The 19,736-nt window shown below is 40.3% G+C and overlaps 1 protein-coding gene across 12 annotated transcripts in view; it reads right to left on the reverse strand.

Moving 5' to 3' along the window:
* The window catches only part of WNK1 (WNK lysine deficient protein kinase 1), a 131,479-nt gene that overhangs the window by 30,896 nt on the left and 80,847 nt on the right, over positions 1 to 19,736 (reverse strand). For 10 of the 12 annotated variants that reach the window (XM_042468894.1, XM_042468893.1, XM_042468889.1 and 7 more), the window contains 11 exons: positions 16,632 to 17,852; positions 13,036 to 13,107; positions 10,621 to 10,764; positions 8,785 to 9,258; positions 7,463 to 7,741; positions 6,747 to 6,844; positions 5,816 to 5,978; positions 3,960 to 4,076; positions 2,147 to 2,293; positions 1,005 to 1,062; positions 337 to 474 (listed from right to left, as the gene is read on the reverse strand). In XM_042468894.1, the coding sequence (XP_042324828.1) occupies positions 337 to 474; positions 1,005 to 1,062; positions 2,147 to 2,293; positions 3,960 to 4,076; positions 5,816 to 5,978; positions 6,747 to 6,844; positions 7,463 to 7,741; positions 8,785 to 9,258; positions 10,621 to 10,764; positions 13,036 to 13,107; positions 16,632 to 17,852 (2,911 nt within the window). The remainder of the gene's footprint in view (positions 1 to 336; positions 475 to 1,004; positions 1,063 to 2,146; positions 2,294 to 3,959; positions 4,077 to 5,815; positions 5,979 to 6,746; positions 6,845 to 7,462; positions 7,742 to 8,784; positions 9,259 to 10,620; positions 10,765 to 13,035; positions 13,108 to 16,631; positions 17,853 to 19,736) is intronic. The other 2 variants (XM_042468892.1, XM_042468891.1) reach the window with 2 other exon arrangements.

Here is a 19,736-nt window from a genome sequence, read left to right on the forward strand (position 1 = left end):
AACAGGTTATTTTCTTTCTAAAGAAACAGTGTGCAACACTGCTATAAGAATTCACCACATTTGTTCTCATGTGGCTCCAGTGGTTTTAGTGAAGCCTCTTCCACAGCTACTCACCACAACTTGGTCAGTTGGGGAAGTTATCTCCAAAGACAATCTCAACATTCACATAAAGCATATGTAAAGAGAGGTTATACTTCAGGTACATGACTGTTCATACAACAAATAATATACCCCTTACAGAAAAAGAGCCCTGTTAAAACTATGTCTCCCAAAGTCATTCACTGGCATTCTGTTAGAGGTAATATTGGCTTATGCTGGGAAGGCTGATCAACTCACCTACATCAAGAAGCTCATTTTCTGATGGAATAGAAGTGAAAAATTTCTGTTCTCGCAACCTGCTTTCTGGTACAGGGCTGACAATAAATCTTCTTCCAGCAGAATGGACAACCTGAGTCAGCGAATTAGGAGGGACGCCTACAACAAATTGGAGAAAGACACAGATTATTATTATTATTATTATTATTATTATTATTATTATTATCCTTTATTTATGAAGCGCTGTAAATTTACACAGCGCTGTACATGCAATCTTTTAGTTAGACGGTTCCCTGCCCTCAGGCTTACAATCTAAAAAGACATGATACAGAAGGAGAAGGGAGTGGTGGCAGGAAAGGGTAAGAGGTCCAGCAGTTCCGCTCTACCACCGAGGCCTGGACCAAAGCAGATGGACTGGAGGGAGGGCTTGGCTTCAAAATGGAAGGTTAATCTTCATCCAGGGAAAATACATACTCTCAAGTAGGATAATACATATACAATACATAGCAATACAGGAAATGGTTCGATAAACAGGCAACAAAAGAACATCAGATAGTAACATGTATTGACACATGTAACTCATGCTACAAGAATCAAGCATTCTGCTGCTAAACTGAACAGTAGTGGTCCTTTATCATCTGAGATCCAGGCAAATAATGCAAAATTATAAGAAATTCAACATTTCTTACCTATTCTTTGTGGAATGGAAGATACAGGATCTGGCTGTTTGAAATCTTCATCCAACTTCTGCAAACAATGAAAATAGTTATTTAACCATTTCTGGCAGGCATAACTGTACTGGCAATGAAAGTGTTAAGGAGTATTAAGACAGAGTATTAAAATTAAAAAATAGAGATTTTGCAAGACCTCCTTTATTAAGGCTAGATTGTCTCCTCCCAAAAAAATATTTATTCATACTGCATACATTCACAGTGTTTGATTTTCCCCCCACAATTGAAGACTGTTTTCAAATAGTGGATTTATTTCTTTTTCCAGTGCTGGTTAATAACAGTGAGTTTGTTCACATCATACACACATATCCCAGGGGCATGGGAAAATGTATGACAAGCTGCAAAGCTAAAAGACACAAATAATGAAGACAGACCAAAAAGGAGAGAACTGCTTAAAGTTAAATTGGAAATAAGAAATTTCCCCAATGGACTTCAAGCTACTAAAAGATGGAAGACCCAAGTTCAGAATGACTCAAAGGACAAAAATCGAACACTTGACAGAGGTCATAGGCACAGTGGGGGATATTTAATATATGAAAGCTTACAGCAAAATTACTGACGTGTGAAGTGACAGAAAGACAATACTCTCAACAGAAAGGAGAGAAAAGGTTTTTAAAAAAATAACTTGTCTCCTTGAAGTTCAGGCGATGGGGTATCTTTTGCCAAAACTATCTGGCACAAGAAAAAGTATCCGAAAGAAGAATGGAGTTGTTGAAAAAGAATTAAGGAATGCATTGAACTAGAGACTCTGAAATATAGGTGTAGTCTCCCTTATCTGAAATAATCGGAATCAGAAGTGTTTTGGATTTCGAATTTTTTCGGATTTTGGAATATTTGTATATATAATGAGGTATCTTGGGGATGAGACCCAAGTATAAACATGAAATTCATTTATTTTTTGTACATCTTTTATACACATAGCCTGAAGTTAATTTTATATATAATATGTTTAATAACTTTGTGCATGAAATAAAATGTATACATTGAACCATCAGAAAGCAAAGATGTCACAGCTACCTATGTGGACAATTTTGGAGTATTTCAGAATTCTAGATAAGAATTCAGCCTGTGTGATTACAGATAATAAAACCAGCTTTTACCTGGTTCTGTATACTGCCCATACTTTGATCACCTTCTGGTTCCCCACTGGCATCCTCACTGAGCATTTCATCTGCCTTTTCGATAATGTCTCGCACTTGTTCAACAAATGAATCTCTTTCTGTTGCTAAGATGAATTCATTTTGCACCTGCATATAAAATTAGTATTAATCAGTACAGGCTTGGTTAATAGTAGAGAACACCAATAAACTACTGCAACATTATGTTGGTTATATACATAATACACCAGGTTGTTGCTTAAAAAGAATAACTGAACTTCAAATCTAGCTGAACCCTCAGGGCACCATGCTCCACCTCCCACTATGTTATTATTATTAACTTTTATTTATAAAGCTCTGTAAATTTACACAGCGCTGTACATACAATTTTTTTAATTAGGCGGTCACTATGGTGACTAAGTATCTAGCAGGTGTAATATGAAAGTGAGAAACAATATGAGCAGGTGGCAGGCATCTGTATTCTTTCCTGGCTAGAGTCAACCATGGGTCAAGCATGCAGTAGTTATTGGGAGGGGCATACTGTATATACTGATGTATAAATCTAGAAATTTTAGTCAAAAAATTGACCCAAAAAACCAGGGTCGACTTATCCACAGGTCAATGTAAGTACTGTATTTTAAATCCATATAGCCATCCCCTTTCTCTGAAAAGAGGGGTAAAAGGAAAGAACCTAGTCCATCCTGAGAGCACCAAAAGATGCATGGATCCCTTCTACTCTCTCATCTATCCAGCCTTTAAGATGAGCACAAACAGTTATGCCTGCCAGAATTTTCTAAGTTCTTTGGTGTTATTTTCCATTGCATCAGCCATTATATGCTTTGTTATATGCCCCTATATTTCCCCTGACTTATCCTTGGATCATTACAAATTCCATAATCTTGGCCCCAAACCTGCCCTCGACTTATACATGAGGTTGGCTTATAGTTGAGTATATATGGTTGTTTTGTCCCAAGAGCAATACTATGGACTTTGGGTGTAGTAAGGCCTCTGGCTCTCGGGAACACAGCCTGAACAAAAGACTTGTCCACAAATTTCTTAAGTTTTCAAAAGCTTTACTGGTTATAAACACAAAAATATGAAACTGGTCTTTTTCTCAACAGTCCTTTTCGAATACCTTGCTCTCTCTCCTTGGTGGGTTTTATCTTTCTTCTTCTGAGGACTTCTCTTTCTTCTTTGTGGACGTATCTCTTTTCCTTTGTGGACTTATCTTTTTGTCAAAGGAAAATACTCTCTCCAGGTCTGACTTGGCTGAAATCTTACTACACACTGAAACTAACTAGAGGGAGACAGTATAAGACCCTGGGATTTCCCACAATTCTTGCCTTTCTTAAAGCTGTAGATCTCTATTTCCCCTTCTAAACTAATACATAGAAAAGCTAATATAATCTCAACTAAATATATGTCTCATATATTTAGATGCTCTGAAGGCATGACAATGGTACTTATCACCAAATTTAAAGAGTTTAAGTGCCCTCAATTCATTAATTGACTAGCCAGTTGACTTTTCTAGATTATAATCCTTGAGTGTGCAGAAGACAGTTTACTTGAAGAAATGATAATTCTGAGGTCTAAACTGATCCCTAGCTTCCAAGCAACTTTTTAAACATACAGTTTAAATAAGTACCAGCCTATTCTAAATTATTTTGGATGTTTCTCTGTTGTAAACTGTAATAAGCTCAGGGGCACAGAAAGAAATGTATCAAGAGCTTGCTCCTGCAAAGAAAAACTGAATGGGACAGGGTACTAAAGTAAATACTGTTTACACATAGATTTAATTTCTATTTAAACTGCTTACCATGATAGTAGCTATTTCCTCTGGATTGTCACCATCCAAGTCAAACTTAAAAGTAACCATTTTTCTATTGTGTGTCTCTAACTGACATTCCACAACACGATCTCCTTTGTTTGATACCTAGAACACAGAATTTTGATCTTCAAGATGAAAAGTATAATAAGAAGGAAAGAGAGGGGCTAAAAGCAAAATGGAAAAAAAAGGAGACACACAGGAGATTTCCAGGTCTTTCAAACATCACCACAGAACTTTCAATGGTCTTCCTCACAACCATAAAGGAATTATGAGCAAGAGAGGGAGAAATTCATGCTTCTTCCCTCCAAGTGAATTTTTACAGAATCTCTGGGTTTTGTCTTTTGCTGGCCAGAATACTCTAGGATGCCCTCAAATTCCACCCCCACCCCCTGGTTACCTGTGCTCTCTGCAGCAATGACGGATAGCTGCCTTCCCATGTTATATCAGTTCACTGCCCAGCACAACACTGAATTAGCTTACAGTGGTGCCTCGGGTTACGAAATTAATTCGTTCCGTGGCACCGTTCGTAACCCGAAAAGCCTTCGTAAGCCGAATTGCCATAGGCGCTAATGGGGAAAAGCCGCGATTCCGTGCGAAAAAGCCGAAAAAAGCACCAAAAGTTTTTTCGTAACCCGAAAAAACATTCGTAACCCGGAACAATGTTTTCCTATGGGATTTTTTCGTATCCCGAAAATTTCGTAACCTGGGTATTTCGTATCCCGAGGTACCACTGTACTTGCTAATTAGCTTACTTGCTGTTCACCGCTATGATCTTTGGAATAGTGGTATATAATTAAAACAAATTAAAATTAATTAAATTAAGTCACAAGAAAGCACTCTGACCTCATAGAGACTTGCGCTCACAGCGGTGGTGCTGTGTGGCTTACCGAGATTGCATGGGAATGCAGCCACCCTTTAGTGCTGTGGGAAGAGCCAAAAACCCAAGGAAAAAGGTAAAGCTTTTAAATTTGGGTTAAGGCCAATTCAGGTGTGGATATTGTGAAAACAATCCATGCCCAAATCAGGGTTTGGCCTTGTGTCATGTAAACAGGATGCTGTGAGCAGGGGGGGGGGGGTTCCAGAGTAAATAACCCATGTAAACAAGCCTCTTTCATGCATAGTCACGTTAATCTTAAAAATAGGAGACAGTTTGTTACAAATCTCTAAAAGAGTAAATTCAATCCACCCTACTGCTAATATTAGAGCTTAGGACAGATAGCAATAGTCTAGGCTCTCCCTCCACCTGAGGCAAGAGAAGGTCTGCCATCTTCCTCACATGCACTCCATCATATTAGCAGCATAGGATCCCCCATCACCCAGGGTGTCATGCCCACAACAACTGGCTCTGAGGAAGGTAGATTTAAACCTCTTCCATCCCTGCAAATACAATGGGTGTAGATGGGAAGGTAACAGCACTCTGTGTAGTTATGCTGGCCACATGATCACGGAATTGTCTCTGAAAAGATTGGCTCTCTCGGCTTTGTAATGGAGACGAGCATTGCCCTCTACAGTCGGACATGACAAAACAATCTTGTCAAGAATTTTTACCTTTACCTTTATATGGGCATGCCTAAATTTGTGCACTCCTTGACCTATTAATCAACAATGGACACAGCCTCAATACCAAGATGATCATGAACTCTGCTCTAAAAAGTTTTATCTTGAGTAGAAGTCAAAACTCTACAAACATGTCTCTATAATCATACTTGTGAAAGAGAGTAGCAAACCTGGGGCTCACTGCAGATCATTCTTGAAACACTAAAATACTTAGCATTACATCCGAATGAGACAACTAACTATTAGGGGCTATTTTAATTACAGCTACATCAAACTAGGGGACTCACATTAAGAATCCTCAGTTTTGGACGAGCAGTTTTTTCATGGCGAGAGCGGCTCCGCACTGATCTCCGATAATGCCGTTTAGTAGTCCTCCCTTCATGTCTCCCACTAGATGCTGGAACACTCTCGTTACAGTCACTTAAGCCTGAAGCAACATCTGAGTGTGCACTAAAAAAACACCAATGGCTAAACTTAACAATATTTTCTACATTAGCGATAACTCAGATTGCACTCCTAATATCACTAAACGAATGAAGTATTTTGAGTGAACAGCATATGAATTTTTTTAACACAAATGCAGTTTTAAAATATTGTATGCTTTGAGACAGGCCATCTCTTGAACAACAAACAGAAAAGGCATAGCCTACTGTTATATGCACTATGTATTTTATATGCATTATCCTATTATCTCTTAGACTGTATGCCATAGGCAGGCTTTCTCTTATATACTTATTGTTTTATGTACAGCGCTTTGCAAATCTACAGCACTATATAAATAATAATAATAACAACAACAACAGGTAATATATAATTAGGTCAGAACCTTAATGAAAAATACAGTCGTAACAGTCTTATATATGCTCTGTATCAGCTTACGCAAGAAAAGTATTTCCTATCACTTTACATAAAAGACAAAAAATGCTGGGATAGGTGGAGGGAAGTAAGAAAAGAGGAAGGCCACATGCTAGATGGTGGGACTCTATTAAGGAGGTCACAGGTACGGAGTTGCAGGAATTAAGCAGAGCAGTGAAGGACAGAGGGTCTTGGAGATGCTTGCCCATAGGGTTGTCATGAGTTGAGATCGACTCAAGGGCAGTGAACAACAACAAATCATTTTACATATAAAGATAACTAAAGAATAATTTCATGTGAAGGAGGACAAATTAGTCTGCTAATACAAACATTTACATTCAGTTACAATTAGCCACTATTTACCTGTCTATTGAGGAAACCAAGGGGGTTGATTGTGAAGGCTGCTGCTGTACAGGTGGTTGAGGTTCTAGAGGTGCTGTCTGAGTCACTCCAGAAGTAGTCTGCAAAGACAAAGCTTTCCCTTCAAGTATTTCATTAAGTTCTTTTTGAAAGTAACTGAATAGTCCATCCACTTAAGCCGAAAAGCATTTTCTCTCTAGATCTAATCAGTTCAAATTTTTGAATCCCGAAAACGGTTCTCGTGCAAATTTTAAAAGTCAACCATGTTATCTTCTAGATGAATGTGGCATTACAGCTTGCCATGCAACCAGATGTCTTACTAGCAGAATGTGCAACAGAGAAGCCAATGCAGAGTGCAAAGACCATTCAACTCTCTCCCACAAACAGCAGGGCTGCAGGGAACAGGTATGAGGAGAGATTTTTCCAGTGACTATTGAGAGTAGCATGTCTCCAATAAAAGAACTGGCATCACTAGCCATAAGAGAAGTGCTAGCAAGTATTTTGCATCTGGGAGGCCCACTCACTTCCCAACAGCACAGCCAGGGGCAACAAGGTCTCCACATTGGCATCACATTCTGCTGTAAGAGAAATTCATTTTGAGGATTAGCATATGATCATAAGAATAATTCAAAAATGGGAGCGATTCAAAATTCATGCCCTAAATTTCAGTTTTTGAAACACACACACACACACACACCAACATGCAATAATCCATTTACCTCTAATGCTTTCTGCTGTGAGGATGCAGATGAGACCTGCTGTGCTAAACAGGAAGAAGACTGTGGCACTTGAACCTGTCCTCCTAGACTGCCCAAAGAAGCTAAAACATTCTGCTCCACATAAGGCTGCACCACTGCAGCATGATAGCCTGGGTGAGCCATTGCATCAGTAGTTAAGGGAGGGGATAGCACTGCAGAAGGAAGGCAAGCAGAGGCCACAGAAGAGGAAGCAATATTTGAGTCCCCAGTATATTGCGTTGGTAGCCGAGGTGGGAAGCCCTGTGACAAATGAGGAAGCCAAATTAGCACATTTTAGGTAATCTTGGGGAAACAGCATGATTGGAAAGGGAAAACTGGAAGCTAAGCCATAAAGAATTGCCCACCCTATCCCAGTGTGACCTGTTTCAACTTATTTCATTATTTTTAGCTCAGAGTACCTTGAGGCCAACTGTAACTTGCAGCACATCATGTAACAAGTGTACCACAAAGGTAATGAGAAAGTGGATTAAAGCAACTACTGTAGCAAACAGATTCTCATCTTCCTGTTAACTATTAGGGGACCCTTCAGCTTCCATACTGAGAAATCTGCAAGATTATTTTACATTCAAATCATGAACACCCCTTCCAACTTCTCTTTCTTGTATGAAATACAAAAACATGACAAGCAAACATGTTTTACATTATAGAATCATAGAGTTGGAAGAGACCACAAGGGCCACTCAGTCCAACCCCCTGCCATGCAGGAAATCTAAATCAAAACATCCCTGACAGAAGGCCATCCAGCCCTCTATTTAAAGATGCTCCAATTCACTGAGAAGAAAGTCATGTTTGCCATGTGAACTGCAGAATATTGCCATACATAATGAAGGACCTTCTATTTCTCATACACAGTTTGGATTGTGCTCTAGCTAAAACTTTACCTTTTGATAGGCAGAAATTGAAAATTACAGGCCACTGTCCAAAACCTTGTTATTGGAAGCTGAAAATCTCATACCTTCCCTTTATCAGTTGAATTGCTAGATGCTTTACTCCTTACATTCAAGAATGAGCTAGTATTTGGAAATCTTGCAGATGTTTTTATTGCTCAATCATTTATACAATGACAGCATCCAACATGCTAGATGTTAGTCTTTGAATAAAAGGACAACCAACCATTTCAAAAGCTAGTCAAAACTCTAATCATATTTCTGAAAACCCATCTGACTGATCTGCTCTCCTTCCAGAGTCTGAAAGTACCTTTGTTTGGGACTCTTATCAGGGTCTAAATACATTACGAACAGCTTAGAGTGCACAGAGGGTCTGTTCCTTGACTACTATAATACCTGATACACAGCATCTGTAGCTGGAAGTTGTACTTCAGCAGTTTGTCCCAGAGAGGCTGGCAATCCCATGGACTGAACAGCTGGCTGCAGAAGCTGTGGGAGTACCTGGCTGGACAGCTGAGTCACAGGCTGATGGAGGGTTTGATGGTGGCTAGGGACAACAGCTGAGCCTACAGGAATTGCAGTTGGAGCAGCAGATGTGGCTAGGGTAAGTAATGGCTGATTAATGCCAGCTGCCATAGAGACGGGTAGAGATGGGAAGCAAGGCTGAGCCATTGACACATGAGGTGCTGCTATGGGCATCTGAGAGACTGAGAACTGTGGCAGAAGGGAAGCCTGTAAGGGCTGTCCCACAGGAAGAAAATGAGAGCCAATGGGCATGACTGGGGCAACTGAAGTCTGAGGAAGGGGAGGTGCTGCCATAGGTAACTGTGGTTCACCTTGGATGATTGGCACCGGTTGGGAAACAGGAAGCTGGGAAGGTAAAGAAAAATAGAGATAGACTTTTTAAGAAGCAAGGTTGCAGAAAGCATACTTTTAATGCATTAGTCCAGCAGTAGGCAACCTAGTGTCCTCCAGGCACTAGGCTAAGGGACTACAACTCAAGTATAGTCCAAACCACTAGGCTGCCTATCCTGCATGAGTCCAAGAAAGAAAGAAAAATGTTTTATATTGCACATAAAGAAAGTGGGTAAAGAATACATTTGGTAGAGTGGCTGGAAAGATTAGAATTTTTCAAACATTATTTTTAAAAAAAATTTTTTTTAAAGAATTGTCATTGCTATTAAAAGAGAATGTTGTGACAGAACAGCCAGGTCAAAATACGGTGTCACTTTAGGTAAGAAAGGAAACTTTGAATAATTGTTTCTTTCTCATACAGTCATTTTTTAATCTGGGGACAAGAGCCTGATGTAAGATTATAAAAAGCCACTCAACCATCAGAGAGGATAGGTTTTGATGAGTGCTACAAAGCAGAGCAAGAAATGCAACAGGAAGAAGATTTAGTAGCAACATTCCCATTTTAATACAATATTCCTAAATTCACAAACTCAAAGCACCACACACATAGAGCCAATTTGGAGTCAGTAAGAAGTAAAGAAGTAAATGAGGACGGAAGCTCTGAAAAAAGAGCAAGATCATCTTGAGGAGCACTGAGCCACTGATTCTACACCAAGGGGTGGCTACAACTCCTGGCTTTGTAGGCTGCATATGCTCCATCCCCAACCTGAAAGGGCTATACCTCCCCAACATTCCCCAGCCCTTAATTTTTAAACATCTTTTCAAGCCTGTTTTTGCAGGGGACAATACTGTACACCTGTGCCCTTCAGGGGCACTCAGAGGGCAATCTCACTGTCGGAAGTATCTCTCTTTGTCCAACTTAGGCCAAGGGCAGACCTTCATTTTAACTAGGAAGTGGAAATGGCTTCCTGTTTAGGGAAAGCCTTCCTCCCTTGGTCTAAAATAAGCCAAAGGGAACACCAAAACATATTAAAATTGGTCTCCCAGGTCACTAGCAATGGTTTCCCCAACTCCTTTTTGGGAGTCGCGTTAGGGCCCCTGGGTGACTGCACTCTGACCACGTATCCTCTACATCATAATGCATACATTCTGAAAAGAGTACACACCAAACACATTTGAACTCTTACCCCTCCCCTTGGAAACATGCATGTATTGATTTTCCTTACATTAATGTTTTCACATTCTTCCAGATTACACATTTTAAACTAGATCTATACTCTTATTTATGCCATCTAAATGGAGGAGGTTTTAAACTGTCAAAGCTTTGCAATGTCCAAACTGCTGAAGTCCTATAGAAGTTATAAAGTTGTAGTTTACCTGTGTCCCAGCTGGTACCTGAGGCACAGGCAGTACTTGAGCTTGTTGTATAACTGGCTGCAATGGGGCAGCTCCACTTGAAACTGATGGCTGAGAAGCCTGGTACTGCCCACTCTGCTGAGAAGAAGCTGGCTGCTGGGCACTCTATTAAGAGAAAATATAAAGCAGATTATTTCCTGTGGACTTTGTATCCAGAAATGTTCCCTCACAGTTCATCCTGTCTGGAGTATTCCTTAATGCTTGTTGCATAGTGCAGTCAGCCCTCTGCTCCATGGATTCTGTATCCATGGATTCAACCACCCAAGGCCTGAACATATTAAATATATACACACACAAACACATAAATTCCACAAAGGTAACTTTGACGTTGCCATTTTATATGAGACACCATTTTACTATGCTGTTGTATATGATGGGACATGAGCATCCACAAATTTTGGTATCTATGGGTGGTCCTGGAAGCAAACTTCAACGGCTCCCAGGGGCTCACTGCATGTATTCTAACTCCAGGTTTTTGGTTGTTTTTGTTTTGTTTTTGTCTAACTGTATCACCAACTGTAAAGCTTCCTGGAATATAAATTATGTCAGGCATATCGCAAGTACCAATTTCCTTGGAATAGGGGAAGATATAGCACTGGACTAAGGTGGGCAACCTATGACCCACTAGCTGTTATTGGACTGTATTCCCATGAGCCCCAATCAGCATGGCCAGCAGTCAGGAATGATGTGAGCTCTATTGTAGCAACTGGAGAGCCACAGGCTCTTTTATCCTGCACATGGGACAAAATCACCAACTAGTAGTCTACTAAGGCCTGGCTCAGCTATCAACATTTCCATAAATTATTGGAGCATCAGTAAGTGATGCACTCAAGAACGTCCTTCCATCTCTTCATCTGCTAACCAGATATCCTGGTTTGTTAAATCATTTCAAAACCATAGTGTGCAATCCAAGTTCCCAGGGAGCAATTAAACTATTGTTTTTGATACAGACATCATAGGAGACTGTGGACTTAAACAGGAAGTCTACTCTGAAACCAAGTACCGTATTTACCGGCATACAAGACGACCGGGCATATAAGACGACCCCCAACTTTTAAAATAAAAATATAGGGTTTGGCCTATACTCACCATATAGGATGACCCCCTCATCATTTAAAAACTGGCTACGTGCACCAGTTCCCCAGGCCTCTTCTGAGGCCTGCAAAGCCTGCCTTGCATGCAGGCAGCGCCCTGGCCTACTATAGGCTGAGTTAAGGGGGCCTGGCGTGTGCGCGCGCCAGCTTCCAAGGTCCTGGAAGGTAAGAGGAGGTTGGCGGCAAATGTGCCAGGCCGCAAGGCTCTCTAGTGGCCTCTGTGGCCAGGCTTAAGCCGGCGTATAAGACAACCCCCGACTTTTAACGCAATTTTTAAGCTTTAAAAAGTCATCTTGTATGCCGGAAAATACGGTATGTAAGGAGAAGAACTCAAAATCGTTATTTGCTCTTGCGAACCAAAGAGCAAAGCTAGCATGCAGACAGAACAAAGCTCCTGGAGAACAGGAAGATAAAAATATAAAATACTGTACACCATCTTCTCATACCAGACAACATGAGGTTGAATGCTACAGTTAAATATTCTGAACACGTCACAGGGAGGCAAAAAAGCTATAGGTGTTATGCTTACCTGTATCTAGTGCACAGAAAAGTAGTTAACCAGAAAACAAACTACATTCAAAAAGAGTGCAAAGATACGTAACAACAGGCTGTATAATTACTATTACTGTTGTCATTGTGTGCCTTCAAGCCATTTCTGACTTATGATGACCCTAAGGCAAATCTATAATGGGGTTTTGTTCGCAAGTTTCTTCAGAGGGAGTTTGCCACTGCCTCCTCTGAGACTGAAAGAGAGTGACCTGTCCAAGGCCATCCAGTGGATTTACATGGCCAAGCCAGAATTCGAACCCTGGTCTCCAGAGTCACAGTCCAACACTCAAAATGACTACACCAGGCTGGCTCTCGTGTAATTACTATATAATTGTCAAATTCACTTTGGTATGCATTACTCTATTCATAATCCATTTCTCTCACTTAAAATTCTCGTACAGTGGTACCTCGGGATACGAAATGATCGGGTTACGAAATTTCCGGGATACGAAAAAGTTGGATTGGCAAAAACTGTTTCGGGTTACGAAATATTTTTCGGGTTACGAAATTCATTTCGGCGCAAAATTCAAATGCTGCAAAGTGCAGCTATAGGCTTTCCAGTGCTAACGGAAAGCCTTTTCGGGTTACTAAATTTTCGGGTTACGAAAGGAATGGCGGAACGAATTAATTTCGTAACCCGAGGCACCACTGTATTTAAAAGGTAACCATCCAAGATACTGTAAAGCAAACTGTGTAGTCTTTCCGCAAAAGCATATGGATAGCAGTGGTTCACCTGTTGACTTTGCTGAATAAGCTGGGATGATGTACCCGTTGATGAACCACTTGAAGCTGACTGTCCTGGCATCTGTGTATAAAGGAAGTAGATACAAACAGAATTAGATCATTTACCAACTTCTATACTGAACGTAAGCACCTCAACAAGAATGACCTGAAAATCTGAATAATATACTGAAAAAATTGAATACTAAGTATGAATAGCCACAATAAGTACCAACTCTGTTCAATGTAATATGTTGTTTGAGGAAATTTTCCCAAAAAATCCCTAAGTACTTATTATAGGTGTACATGATATGGATGTATCATATTTGTACATGAAGTATTTCTCTCTGGCATGTCTTATCCTTCCTGAAGTTTCTAAACAAAGTTACTCTATAAATTTATGGTAGCTTGCCATCGCAAGAAGATACAAAATGCTAAACTGTCATTAGATTTACGGAAACTATTCATTAAAAGGAAGAATGAATAACTAAATTAAATATCTGTACTATGTAGTAAAAACTAAGCAATTGCTATTCTGGTTTGTAAACTCAATGAGACTCTCAAAACATGAAACAGTAGGAATAACTCAAATTTGCCAGTATGTTGAGAAAAAACATCCAAAGCCAAAATCGTTTGCAGCTAATAATGTCCAATTTTGAATCATCAAGCAAAGCCAAAAATAAATAAAAATCTATGAATAAATGTAAAAAATTAAAATTAGAATGGCAATGACCCATTTTGTAGAGTCATTCCCATTCCCAGTAAAATGGATTTTATCTCAGCATGTAACAGAAAATGAAATATATGTACAGGCAAAAAACAGAGTTAAGCCTTATAATTCTACAGTGACAAGGTTGAATAAAGTGTGTTATCATCTGAACATCTCTACAAATAACTATAAGGATTAAAACAAACAACAACAAGGTAACAGTGGATTCCTTCAAGTAGAAAATGTAGGAAATAAGGTAAATGACTGATACCAAAACATTATTTTTTACACATCATAGTGAAGAGGAATTAGGAGCTGTGGGGTCATCCTAACAAACTATTATTTCCTGAAATGGAGTGCGAGTACACCTTTAGGAGCCATTGTCAAATGCTTCAAGTAAAATATGTTTCACTCTGTTTATGTTTGAGCTCCCCCCCTTAGCTCTCCACTTTTATTATTCTCTTCAATTTTTAAACGTCACAAAGGAACATTTGATAAATGCAGCATTCTTTGCATTTATCAATTTACGGAAACTTCATAGACCCACCAAACTTGACAAGGAAGAAATCACCAATACAAAGTAAGCAATGGAACAGAACTTACCCTGACCCCTAATTTTGCTTATTACTAAAAATCCTGCTTTTAGTGAAAAACTATTTGTTTTTCAGAGAAGTATTTACTTCCAGGACTTGATACATAAATACATGGCACAGCCCTTTAAACAATTCTTATACAACATTTCACTAATTGTTATGACAGTCCTATGGAGTAAACCACAATTATCATTTTATATTGCAGACAAAGAGCTTTGAGTGAAACTGTGCATGTTCTAAGTATACCCTTTCCATCTGAAAAATTAAGACAGTAAGGGAGATATCTCCCAAGTTTTGCATCTCTAACTGAACAGCATACATCATCAGCCAGGGGATTGATCTGATCTACAAATACCTAATTGCTGTCCTTTACTACAATAAGACAGAAGTAACAGTGGAGAGCTGTTATATCAGCTTCATTTCTAATTCTCCATACGAAACATAAAGTTCCTACTCTACAAAAAGGAGATGCACAAACTGACATGGCATATATTTAAACAATATCACTGTATATACTTATATATAAGTCTAGAAATTTTAGTCTAGAAATGTATTACTTTATTAGTCAAAAATTTACCCCCAAAATCTGGGTCAACTTATTCATGGTCGATGTAAGTACTGTACTTTAATTCTTATATACTGTACATACTCAACTATAAGTCAACCTCATATATAAGTTGAGGGCAGGTTTGGGGGCCAAAATTTTGGATTTTGATATGACCTGTGGATAAGACAAGGGTAAAACCTAGGAACATTTAATGAAGGAAGTAAAGGACAAAGCAAAGGAAAAAAATGCCAAAGAACTTAAAAAATTCCAGCAGCCATAACTATTTGTGCTCATACTAAAGGATAGATGGATGAGAGAATAGAAAAGGGTCAGTGCTTCCAGGGCAGATTAGATATATATATAGGGTGAAAGGCGCGCGTGTGTGTGTGTGTGTGTGTGTAGTGAAAGGCAAGAGTTTAATGAGTTATATATATTATGAGAGCTATATATGAGTTTTGTATGTGTGTGTACAGTGGGCCCTTACGTGGGGGATCCGTTCCGTCCCCCCACATAAGGGGAATTCTACATAGGCTTGAGCCCCATTGAAGATAATGGAGCTCGGGCACGCGCACCATTACCCCTTCCGGATGCACTGAGGCTTCTTCCAGCGTGGGCTTCCAGCATATGCTGGAATCCGCGAAAGGCACGCTCGTGTATAACGCGGGCGATATATATATATAATATGTAACATATATATATATATATATATCATATCATATCATATCATATCATATCCAGTGAGCCCACGCCATACACAGGTGCACCATGTGTGGCTTCCAGCGTACATGGAAGCAGCATGGGGGGGCCAATGGTGCTCACGCACTGTACCTCACCACAGGCTCGCGCTCCATTATTTTAAACGGGGTGAGAGCATACACGCTTTTCCCCTTATATGTGTGTGTGGGGTGGGTGGGTCCGGAATGGATCCTTGCATAAGAGAGGGGCCCCTGTGTGTGTGTGTGTGTGTTAGTGTTAGTGTTAGTTTTTTGAGGTCAATTTTTAACCTAAATTTCTAGATTTATACATGAGTATATACAGTATATAAAAAAGTAGCCACCTCCTTTCTCTAAATAGAGTAGTAAAAGGCGAGAACCTATTCCCTCCTGGGAGCACCAAAAATAAGCATGGATCCCCTCTACTTACCTATCCATCCAACCTTTGGGATAAGCACAAATATTTATGCCTTCCAGAATGTTCTGATTTCTTTGGCATCATTTTCCTTTGCATTTTCCTTTAGATCCTTTGTTACACAACCCTAAGTTTTATCCACTTATCATATCAAAATCCATAATTTTATCCCCAAAACCTACCCTCAACTATTACTGAAATATTGCTTTGAACAGTGTGTAATGACTGGTAATACTTCATCCAGTCTATGCATTTTTAAGCTGTTAAAGCTGTCTCTGAATTTCACTTACCTGAGCATCCAAAGCGAGCATCACATAAGTAAACAGAAAGTTTTTTAACACTTTTAAAGGAGTAGCATCTGATACCATATTAAACAACCCCACATGCCAAGGTTTTGCCGAACATAAAAACACACTACATACAGAAAAAGCACACAAAGTGGTGCTCCTAATAAGCTAGGATCATAGTGGATACAAGTAACACATTTCAGGGAATGCAAAATTCCAATCTCCAGCATTGGAATAAGTTGAGGGAGAAATTAAGGAAGGGTCTGAACTAAGTAAGGAAGATAAGGAGCCTTTGCACAATGGTGTCAGGGGAAAACTAAAAATCCAAGCATTTGTTCCTATAACCTGAGCAAAGTGTGCAGACGGTCCCGATGAAACCAGTGTCGCGAATGCCTGTTGAGATGAAGTTCCTTGTGGTAAGTGGAAGACGACCTGCGAATCTGGAAATATCTTCTGAGACAGCTGGGAAGCAGGCAGAGACAAGCCTGAACCATATGACAAAGATGCTCCACTGGGAGGGGGAGACAGAAAATCACTAGCATCCGAGGAAGTCACTTGTGATGAGTCACTGGAATACCCTGGACTACCTTCTGGCCAGTTCTGTAGAACAGAACTTCTTCTAGGTAACATGAACTCAGGACCCAAGTAGTTGCACTGCTCTTCTGTTACAGGCTGAAGGCGAACAGGTTGTAAAGTTGTTTGAAGGGACTCATCTTGATTAAAATCAGCAGAACCTCGACGATTTCTATAAATACGCTGGGATAGCATAGTACCTTCTCCTACAGTCACAGTGGGTGTCTGAACATGGAACTCAAACACACAACTTGTTCGGCCATCCCCACTATGGGTGAGTACAGCAGGTGCAGAATGAGGAACAAATAATGGGTGAACATTCATCTGTGTGGCATCTGCACTCACTGGAGCTGACATGCTAGACAACGGTAAAAGTGGATTCATTCCAGAATCCAACCTCAAGTTCTGAACTTGTCTTGCCAAAAAAGTCTGCCCGGTTTGATACTCCAAAGCAGAACTCTGAAGAGAGCCACCTTGCAAATTTCTCTGTTCAGGAGCTTGGTGCAACAGTTGTTCAGTCCCATGGGAATCATGGGGTACCATATCATAATGTTCTGGGAACTGGGACTGGTAGGGCATGCCCACTAAATACACTCCTTCTTGAGTCAACATGTTTGTTGCATCCTTTGAAGTTGGTTGTCCAGGTCTATAATCACCCAGCACTGGGGATGACACAAATGTAGGGTCAGCCTGTATATCCTCTGCTGTAGATTTATGAGCTGTAGCGCTCATTGCCACCAGTGCCTCTGGTGTCCATGCTGTTGGACTACCACCTTGGAGAAGCAAACTCTGACCAGTCTTCAGCAAAGGCTGGAAATGGCAAGTTTGAGCTTCAAGGATGGAAGTGCTCTTGCGCCTCTGAGAAATGGCCACCCTTGAAGGGCAGATGGGAGGTGGTGAAAAAGACACTGGCCGTTCATGAACAGATGGAAAAAAAATCTGGGACTCTGGGAATGTTGGGGTTCCCCCACACGGATGCACCATGGACTGAGGCTGTATTGACATGAACAAGACAAGTAATTCACATATTATTGAAGCATATCAGCATGTTACGCTCAATAGGCAAATCTTTTTAATAACCTTATAGAATGGCTACGCCTAGTTCATGGTCAACACACAAAATGCTTTGAAGTGTTATACATATCCATTAAATACATCCATGGCAGAAATCATTGCCTACAGGAGTATTTGCTGTTGTTAGAAGCTGCTTTTCCATTCACCCATTAATGTAAGCAATTTCGTTGAGTGCATTTCTTTAATAAAACCAAGGTTATACATCAATCCATACTTTATAGACTGGTCCCTGAAAATTATTTAGATACTGAAGAAGAGATTCTAATTTGAATGTTAGAATGAATGCCCTCAGACCTTCTTCAGACTTTTCACTATGAGTTTTCAAAAGAATCTCCTACAAATGGATAATATATATGAAGTACTGCATAATGATGCACCAGAGTGGATTTCTATTTATCTACATTATACACAAAGCCCTCTATCAAGTATATCTTTGATAGTACTCCTGGACATAAAATGCTCACTTTCTTCTGTGATGTACCTATTTTTTTTAATTCACTGCCTAAAAGATTTCTAGAAAAGCAGCGGCAAATTCTCATATGACACAGTGACATTGCAGCATGGAGAATGTGAACAGATGCTTTCCTGTAATGTAGAAAAATGATTCTTTCTCACCTGCTTCACCAATGTTTCAAAATAGACAGAAATAAAGAGGAAATCCATTATAACCCTTATATGGGAGTAAGACCATCATATACATCTTAATGTTATCAAGTAACCTCCACTTCTCTCCAGAAGAAACTACCTGCTACTAATCTTATATATTATTATAAGTAAACAAAGAATTATTATGCCAAATGGAAAGCAATTAAGAACAGCTCCAACTCTACAAGCTAGATAGTATGGCAGAATTATGAATATTTGGACTCACAGAGGAGGAGGAGAGGAGAAATCTGGAGTATGGGGAGCAAACACTAGAAGAACAGAAGTCTGTCCTTCCAGCAATGTCAGCCTTTTGTCTATAATGCCTGCTTGTGAGGAACTTTTCTTCATAATGCTCAGGCCTAGAAAGAAGTCTTCTGCTAGCAGTCCCACACAGATGTACCATCAAGGTCATTAGTAACACTGTCATAGGCAGGTTACAAACCGCCCATTCGGACGTCCTCATGACGTCCCAGTTTGAAAAGGGGGCATCTCTTCTAGACACCTCTTACCCTGTTACGGACAGAGTCTGTAACAAATGGCAGTGGCCGTTCCACACGGCCGCCGCCAATTTGACATAACGAACGCTTTGCATCCGCACGTCGCGTGGCGGAAGTGACGCCGCGAGTGCGTGCTTTGGCACTTGCGGCGTCTCTTCTGGGTTGCCGGAAGGAGTGCGATTTTCACACTCCTTTGCAGCGCGGAGTCGTCACGCGGTTTGGCTGCTGCGACTCCTCCATGCTGCAACCGGCAGCAGCCCAAGACCGCCCCTTTTGGGCGGTCTGTAACGGGCCATAGTTTTAAGTTTCAAGAGGCTTTTCTCTTGGCCCCCCAGGCTTTTAAGTACAAGAGAGAGTCATCTCACTACTTGCTCCAAGGCTCTGGAACTCTGTTCCCAGAGAGAACAGTCTGGCATCCTCCTTGATATCCTTTTGTAGGCAGGTGTTTCAGGGCTCTAAAGGCTGATTGCTCAGGAAAATGAGCTTTGTATAATATGCTGTATTGTTTAATGTTGTTAACTGCCCTTGAGTCGACCTCAACTCACAGCAACCACACGTATGAGACCCCCTACAAGACCCCCTTGTCCTCCACTGCTCTGTTCAGGTCCTATAGGCTCAGAACCATGACTTCTCTGGTTGAGCCTATCCATCTGGCATGTGG

The sequence above is a fragment of the Sceloporus undulatus genome, chromosome 5 (genome assembly GCF_019175285.1).
Source record: "Sceloporus undulatus isolate JIND9_A2432 ecotype Alabama chromosome 5, SceUnd_v1.1, whole genome shotgun sequence".
Classification (NCBI taxonomy): Eukaryota; Metazoa; Chordata; class Lepidosauria; order Squamata; family Phrynosomatidae; genus Sceloporus; species Sceloporus undulatus.